The sequence below is a fragment of the Pygoscelis adeliae genome, unplaced genomic scaffold (genome assembly GCF_000699105.1).
Source record: "Pygoscelis adeliae isolate BGI_AS28 unplaced genomic scaffold, ASM69910v1 Scaffold392, whole genome shotgun sequence".
NCBI lineage: Eukaryota > Metazoa > Chordata > Aves > Sphenisciformes > Spheniscidae > Pygoscelis > Pygoscelis adeliae.
Window position 1 is genome coordinate 633,411 of NW_008824293.1, and position 17,015 is coordinate 650,425.

The 17,015-nt window shown below is 37.8% G+C and overlaps 1 protein-coding gene across 6 annotated transcripts in view; it reads right to left on the reverse strand.

Annotated features, from left to right (window-relative positions):
* Nucleotides 1-17,015, reverse strand: part of LYRM9 (LYR motif containing 9) — a 61,658-nt gene that overhangs the window by 9,605 nt on the left and 35,038 nt on the right. For 2 of the 6 annotated variants that reach the window (XM_009318800.1, XM_009318803.1), the window contains 3 exons: nt 14,881-15,021; nt 14,078-14,170; nt 7,149-10,471 (listed from right to left, as the gene is read on the reverse strand). In XM_009318800.1, coding sequence (XP_009317075.1) covers nt 10,064-10,471; nt 14,078-14,170; nt 14,881-15,006 — 627 coding nt within the window. In that variant the 5' untranslated portion in view covers nt 15,007-15,021 and the 3' untranslated portion in view covers nt 7,149-10,063. Of the gene's footprint in view, nt 1-7,148; nt 10,472-12,715; nt 12,865-14,077; nt 14,171-14,880; nt 15,025-17,015 lie in introns of those variants that run through there. The other 4 variants (XM_009318801.1, XM_009318802.1, XM_009318804.1 and 1 more) reach the window with 3 other exon arrangements.

Consider the following 17,015-nt stretch of genomic DNA (forward strand, 5'->3'; position numbering starts at 1 on the left):
ATACTTGCAGGTTGCAACTGCTGGAGCACTGAGAAAGAATCATTGGGCATCTCGGTCATTTGCTCCAAAAATCTTAAAATGGGTCCACTAAACAGTCCACATAAAATAAAAAAAACTATTTCAAGCTACCTGATCTGCATATTTACCGTGTCTGTCTTTCTATCAAGTCATACTTCTACCCAAATCTCTGGAATTTTTCTCTCCCTAATTGATTTCTTCTAAATGACCGGCAGGGAACTTTTCTCAAAAACTGCCTAATATTTCTATGTCAATACTATCCCAGCCTGTTTATCTATTTGGTAAGAAAAGGGATTAAACGCATGGGTAGATCAAGAAGGAAACAGCCACAGGAACATTTCCCGCATCTAGAAATGCTAAATCTCATTCCGCTGACCCATATTACTAAATCAGCTTTCTGTGCCCACCCTGACTGTGGTTTTGCACTATTGCTAAGCCCACAAATAAGCCTTCTCTAATGAAGCAATATTCTGGAAAATGTTAGATCTGGAAATAGATGTCTGAGACCAGTTCTGCACAGCCTCTTTTTTTTTTAGAAGTTGACAATCCATCCTCACAGATTGCTTGTGCAATGCAAAGCACTCCTTTTTGTAACCATGCATATTTCTTTGGGTCAACCTGGTCTGACAGACTTAAATTTATCAGAAGCATTTTAAAAGTTTCTTATTTTTTGTGACAGTCTACCATGAACCATGATATAACCTCCACGTAAAGCTTGGCAGAGAGAGGCATTCATTACACAAGCATCTCAAATATGTCAGTTATACGACACCAAAAAAAAAAAAAAGAAGAAAGAAACTCCATCTGTTCTACCAGGTTCCAGAATAGAAGATTTTCTTTGATTCTCTGGGTCCAGATATACTTACCAATATTTACTACTACTAAGAGCCAGTGTGAGAAATTTGATAGAAACTGGTATATTTAGTTTTGGAAAAGGAGATGGGGGTGTTTTATACAGCTTCTAAATTTAAATTTTTTAGTCCATGTGTAATCTGTCCTTTTTTTCCTCATTAGAATTAGTAGTGAAGCCTTCCTGCCTCAGTCCCTCAGTAAATAAAAAGCGTTCCCTCCCACTATTACCTGCAACAGAAGTACACCCAATTAACGAGTTCATTTCCCCTCACATCAGTCTCTCACCTGCTAAATACAGTACATGAGATCTCTCTGCTAGAAAGGGAAAATAGTTTGCAATCCCTAACTACAAGATTTCTCTGTCCATTCCTTTGTTTTTTATTGAAACATATAGCACTGTTGAAACAATTTCAATAAAACTCATGTGCCTATCTTTATTGCTGACCTATAAGTCTCTAACTTTTCCTTTATACCAGCCTTTATCTACTCATTTTTTTTTCCCCTGCATGCTCAAGCATCAAAGTCTGTTCAGCATAGCTTAGCCTACACAAAATCATAGTATATTCAGCTGTGTTCCATTGTTTCCTGGATGGAGACAGGGGTTTTCTCAGGCAATTTTATGTCTCTGATTTACCTTTATGAGCCTTTTACTTCTTAAATTGTTTTTAATGACTTCTTGCAAAGCACTAGAGTTAGGCCAGTCTTGCCTAAGCCTGCACAACTTTCAACATCTATGACAATTATATCACATTTTCAAAACTTTCAGTGAGAGTAAAATTACCTTCCCTCTGTTAGCGTCAGGAAAAAAAGCTAGTGCTAGAGGATTTGTGGTAATAAGCTTACAACTCTTTTACTAGCAACTAGTCCTGGGCTGCATCCAGAGAAGCATGGCCAGCAGGTCGAGGGAGGGGATTCTGCCCCTCCACTCCGCTCTGCTGAGACCCCCCCTGGAGCACTGCGTCCAGCTCTGGAGCCCTCAGCATCAGAAAGACACGGACCTGTTGGAGCGGGTCCAGAAGAGGGCCGCAAGAATGGTCAGGGGGATGGGACACCTCTCCTACGAAGAAAGGCTGAGAGAGTTGGGGTTGTTCAGCCTGGAGAAGAGAAGGCTTCGGGGAGACCTTATTGCAGCCGATCAGTACTTAAAGGGGGCTTATAAAAAAGATGGCGGCAAACTTTTTAGCAGGGCCTGTTGTGACAGGACAAGGGGGAATGGCTTTAAACTAAAGGGGGGTAGATTCAGACTAGATCTAAGGAAGAAATTTTTTATGCTGAGGGTGGTGAAGCACTGGCCCAGGTTGCCCAGAGAGGTGGTGGATACCCCATCCCTGGACACATTCCAGGTCAGGTTGGACAGGGCTGTGAGCAATCTGGTCTGGTTGAAGATGTCCCTGCCCACGGCAGGGGGGTTGGACTAGATGACCTTCAGAGGTCCCTTCCAACCCAAACTATTCTATGATTCTATGAACTATCTACCTTCCCCTACCAAAAAAGACAATTTCCATGGCACATTCTTCAGCATCTTCAGAGTATTTTTAGTCCTTTTTCATTGATTTTGAGATGCAAGTTCAGCTAAATACTTATACATTGAAATACAGACAATTTACCCTGTTAGTCTGAGTATACCGAAAGCAAGCTTCTGCTGTTCTGCTGCCAGTTCCAATTCAGGGAGTAAATCTTTGGACTAATTTAGGAAACGTCTCTTATCACAAACCTAAATACTTTAGTCTGAACGTATCTTCCCACTACATCTTCTATGTTTTTTTTTCATTTGTTTGTTGATTATCCAATGATTATATAAATTGGAGAAGCATTCATTCTAAATTGTCAGTCAGCAGGAGGCAAGCAGTCTTTAACATGCAAACTCCTGTTCAGGCAGTGTTAAAATGTGGTGCTTACTCGAGTCTTTGATGCTTTGTTTCTTTGTTACATGCAAAAGGTATGTTTTAGGAATACATTCACACATATTCTGACTAATTCTCTGCCATTGAATAAAACAACTGTTTCCTCATTTGGAACCGCCTTGCAAGCAAAACCAACACGTAGGTGAACTTTAGGCAGCTGCTAAAGTATGGTACACTGAATAGTGCTGGGATTTATGGAATATTCCTCAAACATAACTCCCATAACTGAAATAAAGTCAGTAAAGAAACTTACATCATGCATAGGATTATAGGAGAATGCAGGTTGGAAGGGACCTCAGCATTTCATCTAGTCCAACCTCCTGCTCAAAGCAGGGTCAGCTATGAGGTCAGACCAGGTTGCTCAGGGCTTGATCCAGGCTGGTCTTGAAAATTTCCAAGGAAGGAGACTGCACAACATATCTGTGCAACCTACTCTACTGCTAGATTGTCCTGGGAAAAAGTTCCTCCTCACACCCAGTCTGCACTTCTCATTTCAACTTCTGCCTGTTGCTTCTCATCCTCCCACCATGCACCACTGTGAAGAGCCCGGCTCCATCTCCTTAATGACCTCCTTAAAGTCACTGGAAGGCTGCGATTAGGTCACCTGGGTCTTCTCCAGGCTGAACAAGCCTGGTTCCTTCAGCTTCTTCTCATGAGGCACATGCCCCAGCCCCGATCATCTTGGTGGCCCTCCACCGAACTCGCTCTTCTTGTATTGGAGGCCCAAACTGGACACAATATTATAGCAGTAAAAGATGCAGATATTCTAATCACGCTGCTTTTCCTGCCTCACTCTCTTTCTATAGGAATTCCAGGCTAGGGACATACTATTTAGCTGGTTTTTCATTTGGCGAGCAAACATACTGCTTATTTACACAACTCTTGACCACACTGACAGAGAGGATAGCCTTTGAAACTGCATTTGGAAGGAGGACATCACTTGGGAGTTTGAAAAGTCACTTATTAAAAATAAAAAAATAATAGAGATGTGGAAGAATGTGTTGATATATAGTAAGGTCAGATTCTAGAAAAGTGATGAATGGCTTTATGAAGTGGGTTAAGTCATAGGGTTTAATCTATAATAAACAGTCCTAGTACAAACATCAAAGGATTCTTACAGATTAATTAGCAGGTACTATTATTATCCATAACCATTTTTGTCTCTATTCCCAATAAGATGCAAAATAATCACTTCATGCGGTCTAAATGCTTCATCTGACTATTGCAGTAAGAGGATATTTGGACCACAGCCACCAAAGCAAAAGAAGCTGACGTAGCCTGTGTACTTCACTGTTAAGTGACAGAAATAGTAAGATTTTTGGTCAAAAGCATGTTTTTGCCTCATCTTGTTTTTATGATGATTAGTTTTGGCTTAGTCACCTGAGACATGGCAGAAAGGAATGTAAAGGGGAATTTTCTGTGACTTTACAACACTGTCTGTAAGGTTAAAGCAGCTCAAGATAGTTCTCTGACCAGCACAAGCTGAAAACCACTATGTTGTTTCCTTCTCTCTTCTCATGTACCAGCTTCTAAGACTTAATTACAGTCTGAGAATTCTCCAGAAGAACATGTTGTTCATCTCCCTAGTAGGACTTTCAGGGATCAATATTTCCTGTATTTCCATGAAGTGTCAAAACCCTCATCCAACATAACATCTGATCCTGATTTCCTCCCATGTTTTTGCTTTTGAAATCCCATTTCTTTTCAATGGAAGAGCAAATCTGCATGTATGACAGACAGATGACTGGCATCCTGAAATGACTTCCCAGTGATAAGAGAAATCCTCACAGTTAACAATATCTTGATTTGGTAGAATGTCCATATCAGGAAAGATGACTTCTCAAGTACATAATGATATACCCACAGTTTCTTCCCACACAGTGTCTGATAGCTCTGGATAAGGAACTAAGAAATGATAGCTCATGCATGCTTTTGGTAGGTTTTTGTAATAAGTTTCTCATCTCAGATCAGTTCCTACCCAGTCAGAGGATCATTTTGCAAAACACACACCACCTCATCTCTGATTAATTAGCAGAAGTGAATGCACCATGGAGAATGACTGATCATTTTCACCAGAAAGGTATTGCAGGTCAGTGTTGATACACACAAATAAGCACAGTATAAACTAATGATCAGCAATCCATCAACTAATTTTTAAATAGACTGCAGATTTTAATATTGATAAAGTTGAAAACGAGAAAAAGGGAATGTAATTCTTCAGCACAGAAGACAGCAGCATGACTTTTAATGTTTACTTTTCCAAAAGAGCATGAGAGCATGGAAAATGAAAGCAACTAGTGGCCAAAGAAACTTCAGAATCCTCTTTATGCCTTCCCCTTATTTAGTAGCAGTAACTAGGAGTAATGCCTTTGCTTCAAGCTGACTTGCTGAAGGCTAATACATTCTCAACATCAGACCCACCTCTTGAACTTAGCCCATATGGACCACTGCAGAGATTATGTTTTGTAAAACTGGCTACACAAAACTGTTTGACTTGTAATTCTGGTAAACATGATTAAGCATGGTACATTTCTCTAAGTATTCAAGGTAGTGAAAAATGGTGTAAGATGGTGAATGCTCACTGAAGTACACAGGAGTCTTTCCCTTTGATTTCAGTGGCTTTGGCTCAGAACCCATGAACAGCATGAAAAGTAAACTCCCTGAGAAGCAATTATCTAGAATGCCTTTGTTCTTATAGACCAAGACAGAATTTGATAGAGCATAAAGGCAAGATTTATGTCTCCCAGCTTTTCTTTTAACAGACAGTCCCTATGAATTCCAGACGTTCTTAGAGTGTTATAGAGTTCTACAGCACAAAGTTACATAATTATGATCTGTGATTTCTTTCAGATACTTATAAAATTGAAAACTCTTTCTAAATAGTAAAAAAGAGTCCCACACACATATAGTACAATAAAGTCAACTGATTACAGGTTCAGTATGGCACCCAAGCTGTTCCTTTCAAAGCATCTTTGTTAGATGAAAGAGTTTATGGTTCTGTTCCCCTCTCAATCAGACATGGATTTCATTCATGTTTTTATGCTAAATACCACTCATATTGTGTACATTCTTTGTATTATTACATTAGCTATAAAACCTGCACCTTTGCTTATGAATTAACTTTGAGGATAATGAAGAAGTTACAGAGGGCAGGGATTGGCTCTCCATCTCTTAAGTTTCATAATACACACTGGATGCCTTTTCACTGCACTTAATCAATCAGAAATTACCAGACTTGGCATAGTGTAACTGTGAAATCCTATAGGCTGTATTGTGTCAGTTGGGAGCGGAATTTGGAGATATCCATATTTTTAAACTGTGCTTCTGAAATAACTGTAAAGTGATCATTACCATTTTGATACCTTCCTAATTCAGAGTCACACTGGTAGGGGAATAACCATTTTACTGCTACTTGCCAAGAGAGTCCCAACCAGTCAGAGAGGTGCTCTGTGCACTGAAATCATCAGGCTAAAGGAAGATGGTGAACACAACACTGGGAGTGGGAGCAAATGAGTATGTGAGATAATCAGGTATGTTAAGAGCTCTCATTGGTTCTTAAAAAAACCCAGTATTGAGATCCACTATAAGTTGTTGTTTACTCTTGTCTTGCCTGTGACAACCCAACCGTTAATTGCAGTTACAAGTATGCATCACTATGTAGATAGTGAACCCGAGACCCTTGCATGTAATCCAAACGGACAAGACAGAATATGAAGTAGCAGTCCAAAGAAGTGATCCTGAGGTTATACGGCAACACAGTGAAATATGTAAGACTATCACCATGTAAAATTTTCAAGGTCTCCCAAGTTAAGCACCTAAAAAGCAATCCAAGAATTACTTTTGAAAATCTTGGCCATAAAGCTGCAGCCTACTCCGTGAGATACTTCCAGCCAAGAGAGGACAAACTCTACAGAGCTCTTCAGGGAGAGAAGTCTCCAAGACTCGACAGGTCTCTGCATTCTGTACTGTAAATTGCAGTTAAACACACCATTTCGTGACCTCTAAGAAGGGGGTGGGGTGGAAACAGAAAATAAAAGAGAAAGCAGCCCTTGCAGTTGCACAATTGTGGAAAACCAAATATTCTATTTTTAGGCATGAAAAATCAGTCCTCAGATTGGTGAGTATCAGGGAGGCATCTCCAGCAAATACAGCCTTTGCCCATGTCCACCATCATGATATAATATTTTCCAGACTTCTAACTTCTTTGACATTTGTTTTGAAACACTGTTTTCCTTGTTCCTTGTTTCATACCGTCTCAGATACAGCTGCCTTTCTGTGAATGAAATTACTGAGAAAATGAAAGTAAGACTGAGAAAATCCCAGTTCCTGTGTGATGTTACCAAATACAGAACATGAGTCAAACTAATCAGTTGCAACAATTTAGTGTCAATTTTCTATCTTTTAAAATCCATTCTGTAAAGTGACAGGAAATATTAATCAAAACACCACCATTTTTAAACCTCTTTCAAAAAGGATACCAAAGAGTGCAAAAAATAAGCTGTAATAAAAGGACATAAAGTGCACTAGTGTTTAAACAGATGAAGCACACAGGTAATAAGGCAGTTCAATCTAATGTTGTGGGGCAGGCAGCTGAAAGAATATTTTATATAAGGTGGTGAAGCACCCAAACAAAGCTCTCTCAGAAGTTACCAATTAAAAAAATCAAGTTAATCCTTTTCAAAATAGATTAACACAGAATATGAAGGCAGATTCTTCTGGGGTAAAAGGCACCCAGTTGATAGTTACAGAATAGGGAAGTTAACTTCTTAGGCCTTTCAGTTCATAGGTAAACACTATAAACAGCAGTTCCAGAACTGTCCTCATAATCTACTAGCTTACTTAAGTGTGCAGGATTACTCCCTTAAGTGTGCAGTGTCAGGGACCTCTCTGACCAATGATAAATACAAACATTGTTAAGCTCTTAGCTGCGAGTGACAGATGCCCCCATCTGCTTCTAAACTTCTAAAAACTATTTTAAATATCAAACACAATTATGAGGAAAACAGAAAATATTCTTCAAAGAACACTTTTTTTTTTTAAAGTTAATGTGTCTGCCCTGATTAATCACAAGCTGAAAGGAGTACTTGATGACTAGTGTATACTTCAGTTAACACTATTTCATAAAACCTGGCTTGACAGAAGTATAAGATAAATTAATCAAATAATACAAAAGTTGAAAGATGTGCCAGCTGGCTCATGCTCATGAAGAAATACACCGCCTCTGAACAGTAGGAAAGACTGCAGTAAAGCAACTGACCAAGTGGGCAGCACAGTACAGAGTCAAGCCATTTTCATGTGTTACTGACTTGCTTTAGAGCACAGTTCTTGACAAAGAGACTACATGCATTTCAAATAAACATATGCTATTTTGGATGCCACTGAGGGATGCTACATTGTGGAGCATAAAGCTCTAAAGATTCGTTCTTACAGTTTAAGGTCAAGGACTCTCATAATGAATATTACGATATTGAATGTCTAAGACTCACAGCCGCTGTGCTGCCTGTTCGGGTTGCATCTTAGAGCTTTATATGAAGGCACAATTTGTAATGCCAAGATAAAAGCTATTCACAGATAAGAAACTGTTTCCCTGAAGAAAAGATCACAATGAATATGATTTGTTTTCCTCAGAAATACTGTGTATACTTGTTCTTTATAGTATCACAGTAAAGATCACTTCCTTATGACATTTGAAAATGAGCCAAACACTATAGAAGAGATGTTTTTGTTTAGCACCAAGTTCTTAAGCTCACGTGTCTCTAAACAAAAAGCAATGCCTGTGACATAATGAACCAAGTGAAAAAGAGTTTACAAAGTGCTAAAGCTAAAGAATGATTTAAAGAATATTCAATTATTGACAAACGGTGCTAAGCGAAACCTGGCTTGGGATGGAAGTATCCTATTCAGTACCCACAGGGCTCAGATGACTTTCAGTGGCAAGAGTGAATTGAAATCAATAACACCTCTGACATAAGAATGATCAGAAATATATACAGCTCTTTAACCATGTGAAGTGCAGAATACTATCCTATATTTTAGATAAACCACAAATTTACAGTCTTTTCCATACCAAAACCTGACATCAACAAATTAAAAAAAAAGGAAAGATTTTCACTACACAGAAAGCTTCTACATGAGGCTCCAAGGCTGGTAATACAAAAGTAGACCCTTTAACATTTGTCTGTGGGCTTAAGAGCAAGAACCTAAACACTAAACAAAACACATCAACTAATCCACCAGTAAATTGCCATTGTTCCAGTCTTTCTAGACACGTCACTTCCACATTTGTAATGTACAGACTATTTCCACATGATTTCAGCTTTAGGCTCCTAATGTTATACATATAGAAAAGTATAGCACCAAATTTAGTTCTGTCCTTAGACTGAATGTTGATAAGTATATAATGTGGAGGTAATGACTAAGAACTTTTTTCTCATTTTCCTTAGCTAAAATGTGATCTAAATAATCTGTTTCTCCATACTTCAAGAATTAAAAGCATGAGCCCAGCCTATTAACAGAAGTCTCCCAACTGCCTTTTCCTTGTTCTAATGTTTGCCTTGCATAACAAGCCTCCTGTGAAAAACCTCTCTCTAGCTTAACTGACAGAGTTGTCTGTACACAACCTTTGAACAGTTAATTCCACTCAGCTCCTCTAATTGTACAGGTGTACTTAGGAGACATTATTGACCCAAGGTCTTACAGTAACCAGCTGCAAAACTGTTGTTTCCAGAATGTAGTTATTACATTTGCATAAACACAATGAAAACCCTCAGGCTAATGAATGGCCAGGAGATACTATTCCACGCTGAAAGTGATGCTGGTATCTGAATGCTTGCTGTAGGAGCGCTTATCAGTGCGGCCAACAAAAACTGGGGCTTTGATATGATGGGCCCTTAATCACTCAATTATTGCATATACCTATCAACAGTCCCTTACTTACCAGAACTGGCATGATACAGAAGTACAAAAACAGATTCTTCATTGCAGTAAAAAGAAACTAAACCCTGTATACTGAACAGTATAGGCTTGTCCCTTTTTACTGGCATTATCCTTTGTTGCATCAACAGTTTAATGAGCACTGTGAGCTTTTTTTTTTTAAACATCTACATCTAGGCTAATATAACATTTTGGTTCTTCTGTTGAAGAACACAATTTGTATAACGTCTTTAAAACATAAAAGCCTTAGCTTATGCAGCTGAATGACTCTTCAGCTTGGTCATTAGAGAAACGTCTGTCTGTGACATTGGAGTTACTTTCACCATTACAAGGAAGTCAGTAGTTTGCATCATGTCTCACCACCACCAAAATTCTTTGCTCCATAACAGAGTAAATAAAGTTATCTTCACATTATATTTCCATTCTATTAAAAGGTTTATTACTTTGAAAAGCAGATTATGTTTGTATAAAAAAAAAGACTCAGACATCTCATTGTGGCCTACAACTGAATCACTACTGTCAAAATACTCAGTCACAGTGTCTCCTGCCTCAGCAACTATGTTCCCTCTCTGCATCTTACTAGGAACTGCATGTTCTATCAGTTTCCAAAGACTAAAATTCACAGATCCTGGTCCTACCATATCAGTTACATCTATCATACCTTTGGTTTGATGTTCCCATATCTCAGCTGGCACCTCAGACATTTGGAGCTGCAGACATGCCACGGTTGCACCTTCCAGCTCCTTGGTGCTTTCTCTCTTGAACTATCCATAAATTAAATAACAGGCATATAAGAATGAGTTAGACACATGCAATTATCCTATTTAGTAATTGAACAACATATGTCTCACACTACATCAAGCAAGACAATTAAAGCAATGGAGGGCTGTTGAGCACACTACACTTAAAGTTCAGGAAACTAGTATGTTTCCATACACTGCTAATCCTACTGAGTTATTGTTTTCACTATTGCACTGATACAAAGCTCAGTGCATCTCCATACTACAGACCAAATATATACAATAGAATTGGAGTACAGCATGGGTCACTTGTTTGCTGTTCTTGATTAAAAAGTAGCACATTTAGATATCGTCTATCAAATCTACTTGCTTTCTTATTACAGTGTTCAGTTTCATACTGGATATTCCTTGTCAACTGCCAAGGTTGAAGTTTTCTATGCTCTACCTTGCATCAAGTTATTTTGAAAGTTTAAACCAGAATGGTTGCACTTTCTACTTACTTTTTTTTTTGAAAGATAAGTGTTTTTCCTCACATGAAGAAAAACTTACACCTACTTTGTTGAGAAACTCTATTACCTTCATGCTTTATTATCTGAAATTAAGCAGAAGGATGACTCCTGCATAATACCTGAGTATCTTCTGATGTACCTGTCAGAAAAAGATCTGAGAAAGAAGTGGGGTAGAGAGATAAGATGGGAGAGAACAGAATTAAGGAATATACAGAACACAAACCGAAGTTGAGGGTGTATAAGGTGATGTGAAAGATGTAGGACTAGAAAGAGGAACAATAGTGGCGATGGCAGAGGAAAGAATAACAGAGGGCAGGAATTCTTGAAGAGGAGGGTTTAGGGTTAGCAGAGACAGGAAATTTTTTGATACAATACTTTATGGTATAAACATTCACTTACAGCCCCCATTTCTTTTATAGCATTTGTCAAATTCTGCTCAACTACTTTGAGCTAGCTTTTTCTTTTTGTTTCTTTCATGGCTGAATGAAAAAAAAAAATCAAACTGGAGCCTAAAAGAGATCTGCTTTAGCACTTGAGCTCTATTTTGGCAGGTGAGGAAGCTCAACAATTTGGAAACAGTAAAAACAAACCCAACCCCCAAATACTTAGGACTTCGGATGCGCATCGCAGCATGCACTGCCACCTGGAGGCAGAAAGTTCCAAGTACAGCTAAAAGCAAAGGTCATGTTTCAAAAGGAAAATCTTTTACCCCTAAATTAATTTTATTTAAGATCGCTAGTATTTCTACTGAGTTTTCCCTGATAAAAATCTATTAGGGCAGTGAAAAGACAGTCTTTTTAAAAAGGACATGGACTCCCATTTTTAAAGGACATTTATTATATGTTGCAAAAAGTTGTGAAGGCCTTTGTATCTGTACAACGTTGCCCATTTCAGTGATTATAACATTCAGTGCACAAAACCCATCTGAAAGGTGTCCGTTTTCATGAGAGTTTAGAGATTAGGGTGACAGGCACTTATCTTTAAATAAGACAACCATTAGTTCAAGTGCAAACCTACAGAGTAGAATGAAGATATGCCCATAGCACGGACAGGCAAGTGGAAAATACTGTGGTTCAAGTTTCAGATGGGCTTAAAGTTCTTGTGGGTATGTTCCCCACTCAGCAGCCTATGCTTTTGTGCCTGCTACTAGATTAAAACCAGACCTGTGCTCTGGTCATACCTCTGCTTCACTCTGAAAAACGTATCTATGATCCTGACAGAGGATGATCTGACATAACAGACTGACTACCCTAATTCAGAACATTACACAAACACAAACTTAAATCCACTGTTACTTATGCAGAACCACCTTGCCACCAGATAACCTATGCAATAAGCGTATCAAATACTGCTATGCTATCGTGGATCTAGACCTAACAGTGTAATCTAGTTCACAATCAAGTAAAGAGAAATTTGCTCTGATCCTCAATGAGCATTTCTCAGGTTTGTGCGCTCCCAGTATAGACTTTTATGCTCAGATACTAGTTAAGTTCTTTCAGATGAGATGCTGTAATTCATCAGATATGAAAGACAGACAGGGCACTATTTATTATTTGTTAATGACTTGTACTCCATTACATTTTTATTCTCAGTAAGTTTTCCTGAGATGCTCTCTGTGTGACCCAAATCTTAGACAAGTTTGGGCTTTAAGCTAAAGTTTGTGGTTATACAAGCTAATACTTTGAACCTAGACTGTGCCTTTTAATCTACAGACTCAAATAGCTTCAGAAATAGTAATTTAGCTTCATGACATCCCAATGAGATATAAATTATTGTATTTGTATTATTTAAGAGAAAACTCCAGGCAATAACTATAATATAGTACTGGGCTTGACTGCAAGTCCTCTAAGGATGTTCACCAAGGACATTCTTGTCTTCATCATTCCTCTTCTACTTCTGTTTTTTATACTAAAAAAAAGAAAAAAAAAATTATTTGTGGGAAAGAGCACATAACTAAAGGTAACAAACAGTTCATAGTGGCAAGGATTTACACCCCTCTTCATGATCTACATAAAGTTATCTCAGTTTCCTTTAAGTTAGATTGAAATTTGATAGGCTTTCCCTTTACAGTATAAGATAATGCTTCTTGGCAGGCACTGTGAATCTGGATCCTCCTCTCACACAGTTCAATTACCAGTTTTCCAATGAAGGAGACTACAATCTCTGTAGCAGAATCAGAATATGGCTTTTCATAATTGTAGGGAGAATAAAATCTGATTCAGGCACAGACAGTTATTTACTAGGCTGTAACTGCTGGGATTTGGCTACTTCTATAATTTTATAATCTATGACTAATCTGGGCTTGCTCCTGTAACAGTTCTCATTTGGATCTCATGGGCTGGCAGAGAGGACTTAACAGTCATTTAGTAAATTAAATCACAGATATTTAGAGCAAGCTGAACTTTTGACTTGTTTCATGATACTCTAAGAAATCCATGTTAACATATCATGCTCCCCAACCAGATGTAAATCCAAGGAAGTCCAGGTGACTCTCAGCTGTCTAACAGTAAACAATCGTCATTCTTAAATAAGAAACCAGTTTGAGTGGTATCTTTCAGTGCTGTGGTAGTAAAGAGGCATATCTGTCTGGGTGATAACTACAGCACAAGTAAACCATTATCACAATTTTGCCACTGTGTTGTCTAACCCTGATTTGCACAGCCATAGGCAAGATCTGAGGGGGAAAAAAACCAATGTTGTTCTGGGCGTTAACATAAACCTACTAAGAGAGGATAGATTCCTGTTGGGAAAGCAGATAATGTGTATCAACAAACCATGGCTTGCAAAATACTGTATTTTTTTTCTCTATAATAGAGTTATACTAGCCACCGCTGCTGAAATTTAATATAATTCTTCATGGAAAAAAAGATTTATACAGAGACCAACTTAAAGCATCATTGGTTCTAAAAAATATACTTAAGTCTGTATCGACAAAGAAGAATTTTTTTAACAAGAACCATCACAATCATAAATCCCTAGTGGCTAGGTATTTCCTTTCACCCAGACACTTCAACATCCAGGACAATGGAACAGTTTGCTATTCCTAACTTGCTTTCTGATGTTTTCTTCTTTGATCTGAAGTGAGAGAGAGCAAAACTTAAGACAAATCTGATGCACTTACTTTATTCATGACCCAGTCAGCATCTTCAATGGCTCTCTTAATAATCTGTTGGATTCGCTCAGGATTGTCTTCATCAGCATGAACTTTGAAACTCTGCAACATTCAATCAGTGTTACACTGACTAGCCAACTTAACACAACAGTTGTCAAAATAAGGATCACTTAAATCTCAAAGAAAATATTTGATGCAAACAAACTGTTGATCTGAAAAGGTAAAAATATACATTGTAGCACCTGGTTGTGCTATTTCCATAACAAGTCTTGCCAAATGTAATTTCATATTAAGTATTTTACTCCTTTCATACATCATCAGCAAAAAACCCCAGAGAACTTTAATTCAGAACTGTCTGCCACGTTAAAACTAGAAAGACACAGGACAACAGGTATGATCAAAGGCATGAAATTACTTCCATATGAACAATTAGATGAGATTTACCCAGCCGGGGGGTTGGGGTGAATATATATATATTAAAAAAATGACCAACAAGGAACCAGTAAGTTTCACCATAAAAGATGTGTTTAGGTGAGTAAGGAATGATTGTTCACTCTCTTGACTAACACAAGAATTAGAGAGGAAAGCCAAGGAAAATAGAAGGTTTCAGATTCAAAGCAAACAAGAAGAAATGCTCCTTCACATACGCCCAGTATAATCCTTCAAATCCACTAACGTTTCAAGTTTGCAGAATAATAATTTTTAAGTGCCAGGAGTTATAAAAAGTTGGTCCAAACTGTAGGAGAAGAAAAACAAAAACAAAAAACCACACACAACACTGAATTCCACCAACAAAAAAGTCTGTTTCTCACCTGCCTGACTGCATGTCTGTAATGCTGACGAATATTCTCTTCAGGAAGTTGCTTACAGCATCGAAGCAGGTAACGATATAACTGCAAAGAGTTCTGAACTAATTCAGCATTCGGTAGCGGGGCCATTATCAAGCTTTTTAGCTGTTGAAAATAAAAAACACAAATCAAAATACCTAATGAATTTTATTAAAAACAGAAATAAGTGTAATTTTACAACAATGAAAACAGGGCCAGCAAATTAAGGTTTAACAGCATAACTTGAAGAAGCTTTAGAAGAAAACACAGTATGAAATGAATTGGAACTTAGTTTATGGACAGATGGGGGTTATTTGTCATTGATCAAGGTATTAAAATACAAAAGCGTGCAGATCATGCAAGAAGATCACTTTACGGTGGTAATATTAAGGTGTATTGCAATATTAAATTTTTTCTAGTTTAAAAAAAGACCCACAATGTAAGCTGCTGTCAGTATACAAAGCAGTATCGCAGCCCCGAGGGAGTTTTCTACTTGATAAGCCACGATTCTTAGATTCATTCAAGCGTCCAGTGCTTTCCTTGAGCATCCATAAGAGTCCATCTGCATGGTGACACTGAAGAATGAGGATGCTCATAATTGCTACAAATGGTGTTGCAATTTAACAATATTTCCTAGTATTGTCATTCTCTCAATATCCTGTGAGCTGGGCTATGAATGTCAGGCTTTAACTTGAAATAACATGTACAAATGTAGGAGAAGAAAGGCAAAAATATTGATAGGTTTGAAATTTTCCATTTTTTTTGGTAACGGCAACAGGAAAAGAACAAATCTAACAAGTTTCACCTCCATAACTATCCTTACATACTGTAACAATAAGTCCATCCAAGCTATATAAAGTGCTAATCAAATACTGTAAATTACTTGTCATTTAACAGATGGTTACCATCTGCAGAGAACTAAATTAACATTTGGAAAAAAGCACTTTTACATCATTACTCTTAAGAATAAAGATAATAAATAAGTAACTGAATAATGAAGTAGGTGTACAGCATTATTTTAGCACCCGTTATGATACTTACTCATAATTTGAAATATTTTTTTCCTTTTTCTTAAATTACTTAAGTCCTTTGGCCAAATTTATTTCAGAATAGAACACCACAGCTATCGCATGCCTGGGCTGTATATTTGCATAGACTAGCTCTTCTTGCAGCGGGGAAAATCTCCTCACTATGTACCGATAAAAAAGCCCATCATAATAGGATATGTACTATTGTAATTTGTATTTTCAGTAAAACAAAATTCCATCTTAGCCTATAACTAAGTAGATATAAATTAGCATACCTCTATAGCAGTAACAAGAGCTATGCTGATTTACAGTAGCAGAGGTCTCTTAAAATCTTTAATATTTTAGGCACAAAAAGTACGATTCTTCTATGTGAAGAAAATTAAAGAATTCTATGACAAAAACACAGAACGTGTCTTATTCTTGAGGGATGGGCCTCTACAACATTGCTCTACTTATGGCACAAAACCACAGTACAAAGTCATATCTGAGCACCTCACGGTGTTGTTTTTTTTTTTTTCTGTTCATTACTGAAAGATTGGGTGAAATCTATGCTATATTGATTTTTTGAATCTAACTATCTTTTGTCAAAAGTAGCATCTTGTAAAATGAGAGGGAGCTGTTCCTGCGGCAGAGCTTCTTGTCTACAGGAAATGTGTGAGAAAGAGCCTTGCAATATTAGCATTATTATCCATATTGGAATTGTGCCCATACTCTTCAGTCAAGGATTCAGGCTCTATCATGGTAGGTACTATATATACACATACATACATATCTAATGAAAAAGTTTCTGCCACAGAGAATTTACAAGGCAGACTAATGACAAGTCATAAGATGAGGCAGAACGAGGCAGATGAGCCAAACAGGTGGGATGGGAATGGGGAGGAGGTGACAGTAATATGAGCCTGTTTTTGTGTAGACTAATAGAGCACACACTATAGCTCACCACCTGCTTAGCTGATACCAACAGGCAAGTTTTATAACACTATTTTTTTTAAGGACCTGCAGAAACATAGTGAGTCACGACTGATGGGTGTTATGGAAGCCCCTAAGAAAGGCTCTGATGACACTTGAGAAAAAGCTTTTCTAGCCTCC